Source organism: Lepidochelys olivacea, assembly GCF_965140295.1.
Source record: "Lepidochelys olivacea isolate rLepOli2 genome assembly, chromosome: 7".
Classification (NCBI taxonomy): domain Eukaryota; kingdom Metazoa; phylum Chordata; order Testudines; family Cheloniidae; genus Lepidochelys; species Lepidochelys olivacea.
Genome location: NC_140417.1, coordinates 113,630,313 through 113,647,553, shown reverse-complemented (window position 1 = coordinate 113,647,553; position 17,241 = coordinate 113,630,313). Strand labels below are relative to the sequence as shown.

General features: G+C 43.4%; 1 protein-coding gene across 1 annotated transcript in view; it reads left to right on the top strand.

Annotated features, from left to right (window-relative positions):
* Positions 1-7,845: 7,845 nt before the first annotated feature.
* FHIP2A (FHF complex subunit HOOK interacting protein 2A) overlaps positions 7,846-17,241 on the top strand; it is a 50,299-nt gene continuing 40,903 nt past the window's right edge. The window contains exon 1 of the mRNA XM_084632962.1: positions 7,846-8,034. Coding sequence (XP_084489088.1) covers positions 7,990-8,034 — 45 coding nt within the window. The 5' untranslated portion in view covers positions 7,846-7,989. The remainder of the gene's footprint in view (positions 8,035-17,241) is intronic.

The following is a 17,241-nucleotide window of genomic DNA, read 5'->3' as shown; positions in this document are numbered from 1 at the left end:
GACTATGTCAGCCAGATCAACATGAGAAACTTAAAATATTGGCTTCTGCAGCTAACTCAATCCACTTCACCTTCATTTTCCTGTTTGTTCATAAAAGAAAAACAAGCTTTTCTGCTTCAGGTCCCAAACGATTTCTCAATTTGGAATGAATTAGTCCAAAGGAAGAAAATATTCTTTCTACACCAGCAGAAGAAGCTACTGCTGTTAAAAGTGAGATTATCACTTCAAAAGTCTCTGAACCCAAGTGCTTAAGTGACTTCCACCAGTTTACTGGTGTGACTTTCTTTAAAACATCACCAGCAAACATATATTTTTTGAATGGTTCTTATTCCCAAACTGGGTCTCTCTTACGGCCTGCTGCCATTATAGGTTTTCCCTTCTAGTGAGAGAATGGTATGGTAGATCTCAAATCAATGAAGGCTACACTCAGAAAGACCTCAAGCCTTCTGGAATATGCTGTTCAAACAATTTCACTTTTGTTTCTGTTGCCTGTCCCTCCCTTCTCACATTTATCTCCAGACTTTTTCTCCTTGTCCAGATCTATTCCACCCCCAACAATCTTCTATTCATTGAACTTGTTGAAACGTTGCACTTTTAGAGAGAGGTAAGGGATTAACTCTGTGTACACAAATTTGCAGAGGAACAATAGGGTTGAGGTCTGTTATTTCTCACCCCATAAGATTGGGTCCCTAATCCATGAACTATTGGAACTTATTTACAAAACTTTTCTTAAACATTACATGAATATATTGTCTCATACTATAGAATTAGAATTTATAATCCCTATTCGATGATGAGATATCTTTGAGCTATAATGTATCTTAATTAAAACTATCTTTAGATAGGTTTTTTCCTCAAAAAGCATTTTATCTGATTTTTATCCACCCTGCCCCTGAGCGACGTAAGTTAGATCAACTTAAGCAGTAGTGTAGACCTACCCTCAGTAATAGCAGACTGAAAACCATCAACAGAAGATTTACTTCAACATTAGATCATATTTTTAAAACTTGGCCTCCTTTTTGCACCCACAATTATGTGCGGATTCAAGTGAAGTCATTTACATATCTAACTAATGTGGGCTTCATCAGGTAGTTAGACACCTAAATAAAATCAACTACACCTGCACACAACTGGTGGGGCAAAACTGTGCTTAACATTATTTCTGACCACCAAATTAATCTATTCAAAATCATGCCCTCTTGAGCGAACCCAAATGCATACAAAATCAATTAATGCAATAGAAAAATAAGGTCAGATATAATTTGTGGCAGTGGGAGCATGCAGATAACAGAGAAGAGTATCTGTCTATTACAAACAGATGAGAATATTGCATACACAACTGGATCTGTAACCAGAGCCAAAAAGGCAATGAAGAAAAAAGACATACATGTGTTTACTTCCTTCTTGTCTGTGTGTTCATTTGACCATCTATACAAACATAAAGCTGCATCTGACCAAACTTTTAAATATTTTACTGATTTAAGTCATTTCTTGTATGCTAACAGATATAGGATTAGGAGATTTCTAATGGAATAAAAATGTGCTTGCTTCAATGGTACACATTCTACATTTGTAATAGGCTTTTGAGCAGCAAATATCTGTAAGAAATTGTCTCTCTGAAAATCAGGTCTTATTTACAAAGGGTCTTAGTTGGAGTCCCAAGATCAGGGGCATCTCTTGAAAATTTGGATTAACGAGACAAAGTCCACAAAGACAGTCAATGCCAGTGCTGGAATTAGAACTCCAAATGATTTGCTCAAATTCACACAGCAACTCAAAAGCTTGGGTCTAGTCTTGACTCAGTCTCTGTGTTGCTGTGTAACCTTTCCTTCTCATTGATTCAATTGTGTTTTGTTTTTTTTTAATCTGTTGATTCCCCATAGACTCTGCAAAGCTACACTGATATTATTTCATTGAAAGGAACTCTAATAAGATTGGAATCTTGGTGTCAGGCCAATTTAACTAGCCTGTTATCCCCTTCATGTGATAAGAATCCTTTACCCGGTTATCACACACTCTAGCTTTAATCAAGGTCTAAACTAGTTGGATGACTAAGCAGAAAAAAAACAAAACAGCAGACCGTAAGATCTGCTCGTCAGGAAAGATCTTGATTTTAATAAGTCTAAACGTGATACCCATAAACTAAAAATTCCTTCAATCTGGGTGATTCTATGATCAATTCAGCCATCAGGGCATGAGTAGGGAACCCTATCTTCCCAGAGGCATTTCACCTTTCCAGGAGCCCTTTGTGAACTCCTTCCACTGAATACCTGTGAAGAAGACAGTAAATGGATGGATGCTGAAGTTAACCCCTTGTAAACTGGCAAATCCACACCCTGTGACGTACAGATTCTAGTATTTTCAATTAAAGCTATTTTAGGGATCTAGCTTATTCTGCCTGTCCCACTTCCAAACAAAACCTTGATCAGTCATGGACTCTGTTACTGTTAATGACACTTATTTGTTCAACTGTGACTATTTCTTAAAATTATTAATTTTATGCAAAATTCTCTGCCCTTCCCATCAAATCCACACCCACCCACCGCCCAAGAAAAACATCCACAAAATACTCCGTGCTGAAGATACAAAGACATTACCCTTGTTTGTTTTCAATCTTACCTGTTCAAGTAAGAGTTTCAGAGAAAGAAAACACATACACTGATCTTCTAAACCAGTAGGATTAAAGAGACATGGACATGCAGTTTGGTCCCCAAATCTGGGTTCTCATTGATATGTTACCAAATTTATTAAGAACAGAAATGCTTTTAGGATTTTTCAAAAATAGCAATGAAAACAGGTTTGTTTGATTATGGGGGATGTAAACATTTCCCAAACACAACAGCACCATGGTAATGCATAAGACCCAGAAAGTGAAATAAACTAAAAGTGAAACTGACAAGAAATTTGACCAAAGTACAGAAACTAAACAAACAGCATACACAGTGAAAAGTCAATTTGATTTTTAAATTACGGCAGGTTTAATAATCTGAGATACTAGGTGACGCAGGTAAGAATTTAAAAAAAAAATATTGGGAAGGATTTTCCCTCCTGCTGTAGCCCCTGAGATGAACAATGGAGAATTCTCACCACAGGCGTACTCAAGGTCCATCCACACTGCAAGCACTGGCATGGGGGACATGCTGGAGTGGGACAGGAGGGGATGTTTCATGGGAGAAAGAGCGTGGGCCACAGTGTGTAGCTCTAGGATTCTGGACATCATTGCCACCCATACACAGCAGAGGGCAGGCTGCTATAAATTAAGAAATCCCCATGGGGCCATTTCAATGCCTAGAGCAGTTTGGAATCAGGAGGGCACAAAGGTGGCTTAAGGTCACTTTAGCCCTCCCTCAACACAGTGAATTTTGTGCTAAATCTCTAAAAGGTACAACACACAATCCCACTCTTAATTTTATCTTCAAAATATCCCTCTAATCATTCATTGAAAGTCTGGTGTGAATTTGGTTATCATGTACATAAGAAATTATGATTCAGAGTGTAGAAAGTTCACAGATATACTAATGTACTTTCATTCTGGCTTACAAAATTTTGCCAAACAGATCTTGAGCTTCTCCTGAACAAAAAGTCAAATTGAGGGATGTTCTTCTGTGATGCTGACAAATATATCCAATACAGACTGGAGTGGTGCCATCAAGTTTTATAGGATATGAAGCTACATCTTCAGATATAAAAGGCTAGTGCATTACATCACTGTCTATTCCATTTAAATTAATTTAATCTGAACAATTTCCTGAACATTTAGGAGATAAAAAACAGCTATTGTTCCAAAACCAATCTCATTCTCAATTCAAATGTTTGACTCTCAGCTACTTCTTAATCCATCTTCAAGCAGGAGACTAAACTCTAATGCACAGCATTTACTATTACAGACCTCAGTACTTCACTACAGCAATGAAGCATGTCCCACCCTGCAAAATAATTGCATGTCCCACAAAACACAACACAGCAAAACTCTGCTCCTAGTCCTTTTAAAATTGATGGAAAAGTTTCCATTGATTTCAGTGGAAACAGAATTAGTCCTAAATCAGCAGATGAAAATTTGATTATTATATGGTGTGACGCTGGTTCTATGTCCATAACTGAATCATCCCCAGGAGCCCAAGGGTATATCTTAAGCACATCTATACTGACTTTTTCTGCACTGTCATAGGTAAGTCACTTTTTGCATTATTTCTACGATAGTGCTTTGCACTGGTGTAGCAAAAACCTGCACTGGTTGGGGAAAAAAAAAAACCAGTAGTGCAAGGCCTGAGATAACATATTTTTGTCTGATAATTTGAACTATTTCAGGAGTCTACAAAAATGCAAAGCTACAATATATAATATATGCACTATGAACCAGATTCTATAGCATCAATTGCAGTTCTGCACAGAATGGCTACAGATTCAAGCCCTGTGTATTGGAGATTATATTCAGTATTATTCTCGCTAACTCAATTTGTTATGTATAATGGGCTTAAGGGAGTGCTTAGGAGTAATCATAAAATGGTAAGATTCTCTTTTCTTAAAGTCAGAAATTCAGAGTTGAGCAGTCCTTGCAGGGACTCATTTTTATGACCATAAAACTATTTCTAAGCACATCTAAATGTTCTAGATGTTTTTAAAACTGTTTTATGTACAAAGGCACTCTTAGAATAATAAGAGGTCCTCAAGCACTTGGAAAAGCTCTGTTCTGCTTTCCCATCTGTGTTTAAGTGATTTATGACTTCATAAATTATGAAGTATGCTTAGAAATACTTTCACTGTTAATAAAACTGTCTCCTTGTATATCTTCAAGGTGCCTAAAATGATTAACTGTTTCTTTGTTTGTTCTGCTACCCATATTGATGGATAAGCCTCATGCAGAAAAAAAATATTTTTGCACTTGTAAATATCATTTAAAACTCCCACACTCTTCTAGACCCCCCAGTAAAAAATATAGGAACTCAAAGAAAGTCCCCAAAAATTCACACTGAAGAAATCATGTGCCGTAGATGATGGGTTTGCAGTATTGTAGCCGTGCTGGTCCCAGGATACCAGAGAGACAAGGTGGGTGAGGTAATATCTTTTATTGGACCACCTTCTGTTGGTGACCTGAAGAAGAGCCCTGTGTAGCTTGAAAGCATGTCTCTTTCACCATCAGAAGATGGTCCAATGAAAGATATTACCTCACTCACCTTGTGTCTCTAGATCAGAGAGGTGTCATTCTGTGCAGGGGCCAAATCCCATATTCAATTATGATCTGTGGGCACGGTATAAATTTAGGATTCCATACTTCCCGCAATCTACAGCAATCTTCCACTGATGCCATTGGGAGGTTAGCAGAGAACCTGACCTTTTAATAACTAAACTTTTAGGTGGTGTTTGTTCAGAACCTTACACATTCAGCATTGTTCAATGCGAAAATCTATTCTTCTGTAGGACTACCACCATATCTGCCCTTTATTTCTCTTCCTTCCTGCTCTGCTGTCTATGTTTTTCTCCATTTTCCCTGTCTCCTTTGTTCTTCCCTTTGCATTTCCTCTTCCCTGCAGCTACTCCCATTTCCCACCTCCCAACTTAAATAGCTGATGTTGACACAGAAGTATCATCATTGGGCTTTAGGGAATTAACACTTCAGAGTTATTGTTTGAAGCTTTCTGAAGATGCAGGCAGACATCAGGGCATCGGTTACATTCCATTCAATTTGGAAAGTTTGAAATTTACTAGAAATTTACTTCTTTTTTAAAATGAAAGCTGAGACTATGTCCTGTAGATCATAGGTTGTATATGTGACACCCCTGGCCTGAATACTATATTAAATATTATATTATTATTATTATTTGTCTTTTGGAAGCAATAGGAACCCCCGTCTGGACCAGGACCCCATCATGGTAGGCTCTGTACAAACACATAATAAAATTATAGCCCTTTCCCCAAAAAGCTTACTGTTAAAACAAGTCCAAACACACTGAAAAATGCCTATTAAAACTTTTTATCATAATCTCACATTATGGACACTTTCCAGACATATGATCAAATGGATTAATGACCTCAATACAGAAATGCAGAGATACCCTCAACTTCTTTATACTATTGCTCGTATACAAAACCTACTTCTACTGAGAACATACTGTAAAATATGGCTATTTGGGCCACCTAGAAAAGATAAATTTAGTAATCTGAAAATAAAAGCCTTAATAAAAAAACATTTTTATTAATGCTTTCTTTTGTTGTTGATTATGAAAAAGAAACGTCTCAGCTATGCTCTGCATCAGTCACTGTTCCTCAAGTACCTATGTACAATTATTCACTTGCAAAAACCAGTTTTGTTTGGTTTTAACTCTCACTTGTCATGTCACGTTAAATGTAGGCCCCAATCACACATGCACTTAGACCCCAGTCCTTCAAACTTCACAGCAGTACAGTTAAGCAAATGGGTAAATATCATCAAGATCAGAGCCTTACACCAGGACTACTCAGGTGTGTGCAGTTAAGCATGTGCATAAGAGCTTGCAGCTGCCCTGATTCTGCAAGCTACTCCATCTGTGAGGTGCCCCAGGAAGTGACTGGAGCACCCTGTGGGTATGTCCAAACAAAACAGTTTGTAAGATCAGAGTGACAGACCTAGGGTCCCATTTTCTGACAGAGACCTGGAATCACCATCATTTCTACCCTTTGCTAATGCTTTTACTTAACATGTTTCCTTTTACCCAGTTCTCCATCATATGGGAATCCCTGATCTCCATAGGCACGATGAAAGGGACTCCACCACCCTTCCTTCTAGTATGGGATCCTTGGTGTCTAAGCGGCTGGGTGAGAAGATTCCTCCCCACCGCAGGCGCACGCACCTCAGAAAAAGTAATGGAATCCTTAGTCCCTGGAGAACTGGTTAGAGGAGATACCTCTGCCCCTCCCAATATAGGATCCCTTGTCTCTATAGGCTGAATAAATGGGATTTCCCCCCAAAATATGGGGGTGGACAAGGACATTCCTGTGGGGCTAAACAAAGGGGCTGGTCCCACTGGGGCTAGAGGAGGGGGTTCCATGAAGGGGCTAAACAAAGGGGCTGGTCCCACTGGGGCTAGAGGAGGGGGTTCCTGTGGGGCTAAACAAAGGGGCTGGTCCCACTGGGGCTAGAGGAGGGGGTTCCTGTGGGGCTAAACAAAGGGGCTGGTCCCACTAGGGCAAGAGGAGGGGGTTCCATGAAGGGGCTAAACAAAGGGGCTGGTCCCACTGGGGCTAGAGGAGGGGGTTCCTGTGGGGCTAAACAAAGGGGCTGGTCCCACTGGGGCTAGAGGAGGGGGTTCCATGAAGGGGCTAAACAAAGGGGCTGGTCCCAGTGGGGCTAGAGGAGGGGGTTCCATGAAGGGGCTAAACAAAGGGGCTGGTCCCACTGGGGCAAGAGGAGGGGGTTCCTGTGGGGCTAAACAAAGGGGCTGGTCCCACTGGGGCTAGAGGAGGGGGTTCCTGTGGGGCTAAACAAAGGGGCTGGTCCCACTAGGGCAAGAGGAGGGGGTTCCTGTGGGGCTAAACAAAGGGGCTGGTCCCAGTGGGGCTAGAGGAGGGGGTTCCTGTGGGGCTAAACAAAGGGGCTGGTCCCACTAGGGCAAGAGGAGGGGGTTCCTGTGGGGCTAAACAAAGGGGCTGGTCCCACTAGGGCTAGAGGAGGGGGTTCCATGAAGGGGCTAGTCCCACTGGGGCTCCACGACCGGGCTCCCAGGCCCAGCGGCGGGGATTCCCCCGCACAGACCCGCTCTGTGCTGTGGGGGCAGCGGCCCCTGCCGGCCGAGCGGGGATAGGCGTCTCCTCAGCAGCCGGCGCCGCCGCGCGGGCGGGTGTCAGTGCCACGGTGTCTGTCGGGGAGGGAGAGCAGGAGGCTGCCTGGCTGCGCCCCTAGCCCGATCCCCGCGGCCAGGCGCCCCGCATGCAGCCCTCACCCTGGAGCGGAGGCGGCGGATCGAGGAGCTCTCGCGATCCTCCCGGCAGCGGCTGCTCCAGTCCAGGGACAGGATGTTCTCCAAGCTCACCTCCATCCTGCAGCACGCCGTGGAGGCGGTAAGGCCGCCGGCCGGCCCGGCCGCGCCACACCGGGGATCCAGCTGCGGCCTAGTCGAGGAGCGGGGCCGCCTGGGGGAACGCGCCCGCTGATTGCCCCGTTGCTCCCCTTCCGCGTTGCTCCCGCTCCGTGTCCCCTCGTCCCACCCGGGGTCCCGCTGCCGGGGAGGGAGGTGACAGAGGTGGGGGCGCGATCCCCATTGTCCCCCTTCCTGTGCCTGCCGGGGGCGGCTGTTACGGCCCCTCCCCGCCACCCCCCTGCCGCCCGGGGAGCGGTCCCCCTTTGGCCTGCCCCCAGGGCAGAGCGGCGAAGGATGGGGTAGCTGCCTGTGGGGGTCCCGGGCGGGTTGAATGGGGACCGATGCTATCCGGACTGGCCCCTTCCCCAAGGAAGGGGTGAATTTACCCTCCCCACCGCGGGGAGCGAGAAGGGGGCAGCTGAGGGCAGCCCGGACACGCTAGGCCCGTTGAGAGCAGTGCCCCCAGGGTCACTGGCATAGCCCTCTTGTCCCCGGCAGCGAGCGGGGAGAGGCGAAGATCTCTCTCTCGGGCCTTGGAGACGGGCTGAGAAATTCCCCAGAGGCCCAGCCACCGGTAATGTCGTCGATAATAACCCCCCCCCCCATTAGCCCAGGCAGAGAAGTAGAGGTGCATCTCCCCCCCCCCCACGGGATTTTAGAGCCAGCGTGGAGCAGTCACTGACCAGTATTCACATTAATAGCTCCCCTTTCTTTGCCCCAAGGCAGAGGTGAGGATGCCTTTAGGAGGAGGGTTGTTAGTTATTGTTTCTGAGTGCCTAAAAACATGCTGGGTGCTTTGCAGACCCAAGTAAAGCTACAGCTGGGTTAGGGGAGCTGCCCCGGATTTTCTTGGTCAGTGTGGTGGTGTAGCAGTGTCAGGGTCTCTCTTTGGTTTCTTGCACAGTTAACAACCTCCAGAAATTCTGCTTTTTAATACATAAACTTTTTTGTTTTAAATGTATTGACTGAAAAATCAAACTGGATTTCTACCAGGCTAAGTCAGTTGCATAGCCTCCAAAAAGGTTACATTTTGGGAAGTTAAGTAGCAGGGCCCATTTCTCAACTTGCTGCTTTTGCAGACCATGTAGCTATGATTTTTTGTCAAGATGGCTTTATTTTGTCTTCGCTATTTGCATGTTGTATTTGCTTTTCACAAGATCCAGATTTTTAAATTAGTTTATGAATTTGCATAGCTTTTCTCACTGACCTATAAGTCTTGATTTGTCTTTCTTTACTGTTATTTTTTATTTATCTGTGAAAAGTGTTTTGAGATAAGTGACTTACTATACTATCTTGACAACTCTATGAAACCTGTAAGGCCCTGATCCTGCAAACACTTATACATATACTCAGATTTAAGTACCTGAGTAGCCCCATGACTTCAGTGGGCATAAGTGTTTGCAAGATTGGAGCTTGAAACACTACAGCCTTAGTTTAGATGTTAAAGATGGGCAGTGAATTGGTAGGAATAATCATAAAATTTATTAAAGTGACCCTTAAAATGTTCTTAGAGAGGAAAACTGGTCTGCCTTAAAGTTGTTAATACCTGATGGGAGATGCACGTTCAGATGTGATCCTTCAAAATTTTACACACATGCTTAGCTTTATGCATGTGAGTACTCACATTGATTTCAATAGGACTGGTCATGTGTAAAATTAGGCTCATATTTGTTTTCAAGATCATCTTCTTCCTGAGGTTATTGTTTTTAAAACTATAAAACCACCAATGAGTGAAGTTTTTTAAAAAGATGGTGATTTCAATGAAAACACTGTGTTGGTGACCTGTACAAATACCATAATAAATAGAAGATTTATGTAGGACCAACAAATATTGGACGTGTGAGCCTGGAAACAGTATTCATGTGAGCAGTGTCATTGTCTTCAGTGGATCTACTTAAGTGAGTAAGGGTGGCAGGATTGGGTGAAAAACTTTTATTCTTGCTGGCTCTGCAATGAAAGTTAACTAATAAATATTAATTCCCAGAACTGGGCTTATAGGATTGTTTACTTATTTGTGTGCCAATATAATCAAAAGTGCCTATGTTTATTTTAGGGCCACAAGCAATACTAAGAAAAATCAATATGCGTATCAGTAAAGATATTAAAAGCTATTATAAGCAATTAGAGGGTAAAACAATAAAAATAAATTAAATTTAAAAAAAATGGGAGGCATGTAATTTTGTGACTGCTATAAACCAAAACGCTCACCTCTTTGCATCCTGTTTACAAGTTGAAGTCCTCATCCCGTGTCTCTTAGTCTTATGAGTAAGCTCAACAAGTATTGTGGGGCTACTCACAGTAGTAAGTATTATGTTCAGTAGTATTTGCATGATTAGTATATAAAGAGTAAGAATTATAATGGTAAGAGTGAAACATGAACTCACAGAAGTGAGAGGATATTGAGCATGGCTACAACTTTCTCTTTGAGAGGTGTGTGGTACAGTATTCTAACCACAGTACTGAGACCCAGAAACTTCTGATTTCTAATCCCAGTTGTTACTCCTTTGTGGTCTTAGTGCAATGTGTCCTGGAAGTCAATAAACCCTGGACTATGTCAGATCAAGCAGGTGGGAAGGAAGGTTAGCTGGCTCCAGAGCAGTTTAGAATCACCTTCTATTTGTAAGGTCTATAGCAGTGGTTCCCAAACTGGGATTTACAGAATGTTAGTTACAGGGGGTTTGCCAGAAAAATTTCACTAATGATGGCCAGAGGACCCCGGGCATTGGAGGCAGCAGGTGGGACAGCCGGAACCCCAGGGAGAGCGGGGCAGGACAGTTTGGGCTGGCAGCCCGAGCCCTGTCCCCATGAGCGGGGGAGCCAGCAGCCCGAACCCCAGCACTCCATGCAGGGCTGGCAGCCTGAGCCCCAGGGAGAGCGGGGCTGGGCAGTTGGGGCGGGCAGTCCGAGCCCTGGCAGTCAGCGGGACCTGCAGCCCAAGCTCAGTGGAGCTCAGTTGGCCGGAGTGGTCAATGGGGTCCGGCAGCAGGAGCCCCACGGAGTGCAGAGGAAATTTAAACTTAAATCCCTGGAAATATTCATTTTTAGGAGGGGGTTCATGAGATTTCACAATTTAGAGACAGGGGTTCGCAGGCTGTTAAAGTTTGGGAACCACTGGTCTATAGAAACAGGATTTTCAGAACACGTTGGGGCACTCGTGCCTTATCCTTCCTGTGGAAGTGATCCATGCCTGATGCTACAGAGGCAAACGTTCTCTACTTTACCAGTAAAGTTCATAGGTACATTCTACAGTACGGTGGAGAGGGATAGTGCTTTCCTGATCCCTTCAGGCATGCAGTTTTATTCGCTTTCGTAATGCTCCTGTCCTGCCCTCTAAGTACAGGAACAATTAACTTTAGAAACTGAGGGTACATCTACACTACCCGCCAGATTGGCAGGTAGTGGTTGATTTATCGCGTCCAGTGTAGACACGATAAATCAATCCCTGATTGCTCTGCCGTTGACTCCTGTACTCCACCGCAGCGAGAGGCGGAAGCGGAGTTGATGGGGGAGTGGCGGCAGTCGACACCTCGTGTCTTCACAGTACGGGAGTTCAGCTACGCTATTCTCATGGCTGAAGCTGTGTATTTTAGGTCGATATTCCCCTCCCCGCAGTGTAGACCAGGCCACATATTCCTATAGTCCAAGTTTCCAGCTTGCAAGGTAACAGTTGATTAACTTTATTATCTTAGCTTTCACATATGAAATAATAATCGAGCCACAGTGACTGACTCTGTGACCTATGGCAAGGAATTCCAAAGGTTGACCGTACACAGTGTGTAATCATTTGTTCCAACTGTACTGCCCTTTAAATAATTGATTATCCTCTTGTTCCAACATTGTGATGGGGAAAAAATAAGGGGCCAATCATTTTTCATTTTGCTTTCTTAATTTTGAATATCTTAATCAAAATATCCTTTAGTCTTTTTCCTTTGCTGTCTAAATAATTCTAGTTTGTGGATGCTTTCTAAACACATCTCTTCTGTATCTGCTGAAGCTCTTTATAATACAGTCTTTAAAAAATCCTAATTTTTTGCAGTCTCTTATTACCTGTAAATCCTCCCCCGTCTCAGCAGCTATCTTTGCTGCCCTTCTCAATCCCTGCAAAGATGAAGACAGTAATCCAGATGAAGATCCACCACTGTGTGATGTATTACATTGATAGAATGATCATAACTATAATAGCCAAGTACAGTAGTGCCATCTTAAGACAGAGGCATCCTTGAATTTGATTTTGTGTGTGAGTTTTCCTGTTGTTTTGTGTTGTTTTAGGTTCAAATTCTTAGTGGGACTACAGGTATTTGATAGGGTTGATTGGTATGTTCCAGAGAGTCTGTCACAGGTTTGTTACAAACAGATGTTTTTACCCTGCCGTTAGACAGATGTGCTCCCTACCGGTGTATTTGTGTCTGACTAATCCAAACAGTGTTGAATCTTCAGGGCTGCCAAGAAGTGAATGACAATGCACAGCAAATGGGGTTTCAAATTGTTGGTTTTTAGCTCTCTTTTTTTCCCCTATACTCCTCACTTCTGTTTTCATAGAAAGAAATTGAATCTCGAGCAAGTATGTGCTCCATTGTTTGTTTGGTCCAGGTTATGTCAAGATTGATTCTGCAAATTGCTAAGGGCTTGTCTACACTTAAAATGCTGCAGCTGTACCTCTGCAGCTACACCACTATCGCGCTTCAGTGACACGCTATCTGTGCCAACGTGAGGGGCTCTCTGTCAGCGCTGGTAAACCACCTCACTGAGAGCTAGTAGCTAGGTTGATGGGAGAATTCTCCAGTGCTGTCTACACTGAGGGTTAGGTTGATTTTTTCAGACCCCTGAGCGACACTAATTTCCTCATGTAGACCAGGCCTCAGTCTTTTTAAATACTAACCTTTGGGGCTTTTAAGAGATATTTACATGTAGAAAATTATAAACTTTGAGCATTTGGAATAGCTCTCAATTTCACTTCAAAGCAGGATAATTCTGTATCATTATATAGCTGATTGGCAATAACAATAGGTGTTAGCTGCTCCTAGCATCTGTAAATTCTTACTAAATCTCTCTAGATGCTTATCTCTCAATTGTACCTTATTACAAAGATACCTAATTTGTTTTAACTCCAGTTTCCTTTCTGTTATTGTCATGACAGGTTCCTTCTAGCCCAAACTAACTTTAATGAATGACTAGACTTTTCTTTTAAAGAATCACTTAACCTTGCTTATACTGCCCTGAATCCTTACCTTCATCTGTATAAGTACTCAGAGCGAGGTGTTGTCTACTTGATTAGATATAATATAATAACTCATGTTTCAGAGTAACACTCTGTTAGTCTGTATTCGCAAAAAGAAAAGGAGTACTTGTGGCACCTTAGAGACTAACCAATTTATTTGAGCATGAGCTTTCGTGAGCTACAGCTCACTTCATCGGATGCATACCCGGTATGCCACAAGTACTCCTTTTCTTTTTGCGAATAACTCATGTGTTTCTGAGAGTAGATCAGACTAAACCCTCCCATTATAATTTCCTAATAATTTATCAAGGACTGTGGTGGAGTCTCTATCGCTGATAATTTTTAAATCAAGTTTGGATTTATTTAAAGGTACACAGGAAACAAGCAGAGAAATCTTGTGGCCTGTGTTTAGGTCAGGCTAGAATCTATATGATTACAATAGTCCCTTCCAGTCTTATAATCTATGAATAAAATAAGAAAGTAGAAAAGCTTATTATTTCTAATGGTAACAGCTATAAGCTAAACTTCTGATCCTGCAAATAATTACACACGTGCTGAACTTTACACCTGAAGTCAATGGCCTCCTATATAAACTAGTGGGTGGTTTCACTAACCAGAGAAGGGAAATAAAGCTACACGCACTTTTTAAGGCCCTTTCCTCAGTGCAAGTTTTATTATCCACCAAGCAGTCACAGATCAAAAGCAAATCAAATGAAAAATACTGGGCAATAATCCCCAGAGACTTTCCCTGTTTCAGCCATCTGGTAGGGAAGAGGACCCACCCTTTGCATCCCATTAAGGCCCCTTTGCTGTAACTTCCCCTTCCTTTTCACTCTGTGCTGAGCACCCATGTGACCTCCCAGAATCTGTTCAGAAGGTTCACTTCTACCGTGTACATTGGCCTGGCCAAGTGGCACTGAAGGGAAAACCCATGTGACCTCCCAGAATCTGTTCAGAAAGTTCACTTCTACCGTGTACATTGGCCTGGCTGAGTGGCACTGAAGGGAAAACCCTGACCTCAGTCTTTGTGGCCCACCCCTAGTCAGGTTGTAAGAGAGCTGGGAGGTAGCCTTCCAAGGTTCTGAGTGTATGAAAAATGTTACAGCAAATATTTATAAAATCTGTGAAGAAAATCTGTATGAATGATGTCTGGTTTCCTGAGACTTTACATGCTTTTTTTTTTCCAACAACTCATAATTTTTTATGTTTTGAGAGTTGTATGTTGGGCAGATTTTATAGTTAGCAGTTGCCCCAAGGATCTGTAATTCCCATTAGATCGAAAGTACTAATTTTGGAGGGATGATTGGGTCATAGAATCATAGACTATCAGGGTTGGAAGGGACCTCAGGAGGTCATCTAGTCCAACCCCCTGCTCAAAGAAGGACCAATCCCCAACTAAATCATCCCAGCCAGGGCTTTGTCAAGCCTGACCCTTAAAAACTTCTAAGGAAGGAGATTCCACCACCTCCCTAGGCAACGGATTCCAGTGTTTCACCACCCTCCTAGTGAAAAAGTTTTTCCTAACATCCAACCTAAACCTCCCCCACTGCAACTTGAGACCATTACTCCTCATTCTGTCATCAGCTACCACTGAGAACAGTCTAGATCCATTCTCTTTGGAACCCCCTTTCAGGTAGTTGAAAGCAGCTATTAAAGCCCCCCTCATTCTTCTCTTCCACAGACTAAACAATCCCAGTTCCCTCAGCCTCCCCTCATAAGTTATGTGTTCCAGTCCCCTAATCATTTTTGTTGCCCTCCGCTGGACGTTTTCCAGTTTTTCCACATCCTTCTTATAGTGTGGGGCCCAAAACTGGACACAGTACTCCAGATGAGGCCTCACCAATGTCGAAAAGAAGGGAATGATCATGTCCCTCGATCTGCTGGCAATGCCCCTACTTATACAGCCCAAAATGCCATTGGCCTTCTTGGCAACAAGGGCACACTGTTGACTCATATCTAGCTTCTCGTCCACTGTAACCCCTAGGTCCTTTTCTGCAGAACTGCTGCCTAGCCGTTCGGTCCCTAGTCTGTAGCGGTGCATGGGATTCTTCCATCCTAAGTGCAGGACTCTGCACTTGTCCTTGTTGAACCTTATCAGATTTCTTTTGGCCCAATCCTCTAATTTGTCTAGGTCCCTCTGTATCCTATCCCTACCCTCCAGCGTATCTACCTCTCCTCCCAGTTTCATGTCATCTGCAAACTTGCTGAGGGTGCAATTCACACCATTCTCCAGATCATTAGGGAAGATATTGAACAAAACCAGCCCGAGGACCGACCCTTGGGGCACTCCACTTGATACCGGCTGCCAACTAGACATGGAGCCATTGATCGCTACCCGTTGAGCCTGATGATCTAGCCAGCTTTCTGTCCACCTTATAGTCCATTCATCCAGCCCATACTTCTTTAACTTACTGACAAGAATACTGCGGGAGACGGTGTCAAAAGCTTTGCTAAAGTCAAGGAATAACACGTCCACTGCTTTGCCCTCATCCACAGAGCCAGTTATCTTGTCATAGAAGGCAATTAGATTAGTCAGGCATGACTTGCCCTTGATGAATTCATGCTGACTGTCCGTGGTCACTTTCTTCTCCTCTAAGTGCTTCAGAATTGATTCCTTGAGGACCTGCTCCATGATTTTTCCAGGGACTGAGGTGAGGTTGACTGGCCTGTAGTTCCCAGGATCCTCCTCCTTCCCTTTTTTAAAGATGGGCACTACATTAGCCTTTTTCCAGTTGTCCGGGACCTCCCCCAACCTCCATGAGTTTTCAAAGATAATGGCCAATGGCTCTGCAATCACATCCGCCAACTCCTTTATCACTCTCGGATGCAGCGCATCCGGCCCCATGGACTTGTGCTCGTCTAGCTTTTCTAAATAGTCCTGAACCACTTCTCTCTCCACAGAGGGCTGCTCACCTCCTCCCCTTGTTGTGCTGCCCAGTGCAGCAGTCTGGGAGCTGACTTTGTTTGTGAGTAAAGTATCCAGAAAGAAGCTGGTCAGTGGTGTGTTTCAAAGCTCATGGAGCAAACTAGAGCACAGGCTCATCAGCGAAGTGTTGGCTACTGGAGCGGGTGACCAGAGGCCATTGCCAGTCGCTGCCGACTACAGTGGGCGGCTTTTGCAGTTCTGTTTATTGTGTTCCAGCCATCTGAGCTAGGAACACACACATCATTTTTTTTATAATTGGGATTTAAAATTTATTCCTGAAGGCCGAAAACTTTTCTTTGTGTAATTGAGGACTGAGAATTGGTCATGACCCATGGAAACTTAATTAAACTTTAATTAAAATGGTTGAATATAATAAATTTATAATAAGATTATTTCCATGGGTTAAATATAACTGAGATGAGTAAATACATATTTCCCTTTTTTGCCTATAACTTTAAGGTGGCTCCTTCATATGTGGTAGCTCATTAGTAAACTTTGAATTGTGTTTGGTCTTGGTCCAGATCCTAGAAGACAAGTATCAATGCTTTTAGAAAAAAAATCATTATTCAAATTGGCAGTAGTAATGCCCTATTAGTTTCAGTGGGTAGATGATAATTGGCTGTGGAGATTGAACTACCTTTTCACCCTTATGGGTGATCCCTCCCTATCAGGGTTAAAGCGTGTTCTCAGGAATCTTGCACTTCTGCTAGTTCTGTACTTGTTCTGTAGATGAACACAATTTCTACCAGTATAACTAACTATTTCATTTGGGTGTGTGTGTGTGTGTGTTTTTTAAATAAAATAAATATATCAATACAAAATCTATGTGCATACCAGGCCCTAGGTCAGGGATGGGCAAACTTTTTGGCCTGAGGGCCACATCGGGTTTCCGAAATTGTATGGAGGGCCAGTTAGGGGAGGCTGTGCCTCCCCAAACAGCCAGGCATGCCCCTCCCCCCCCCGCTTCTTGCCCCCTGACAGCCCCCCTGGAACCCCTGCCCCATCCACCCCTACCTGTCCCCTGACCGCTCCCCGCTGCCCCG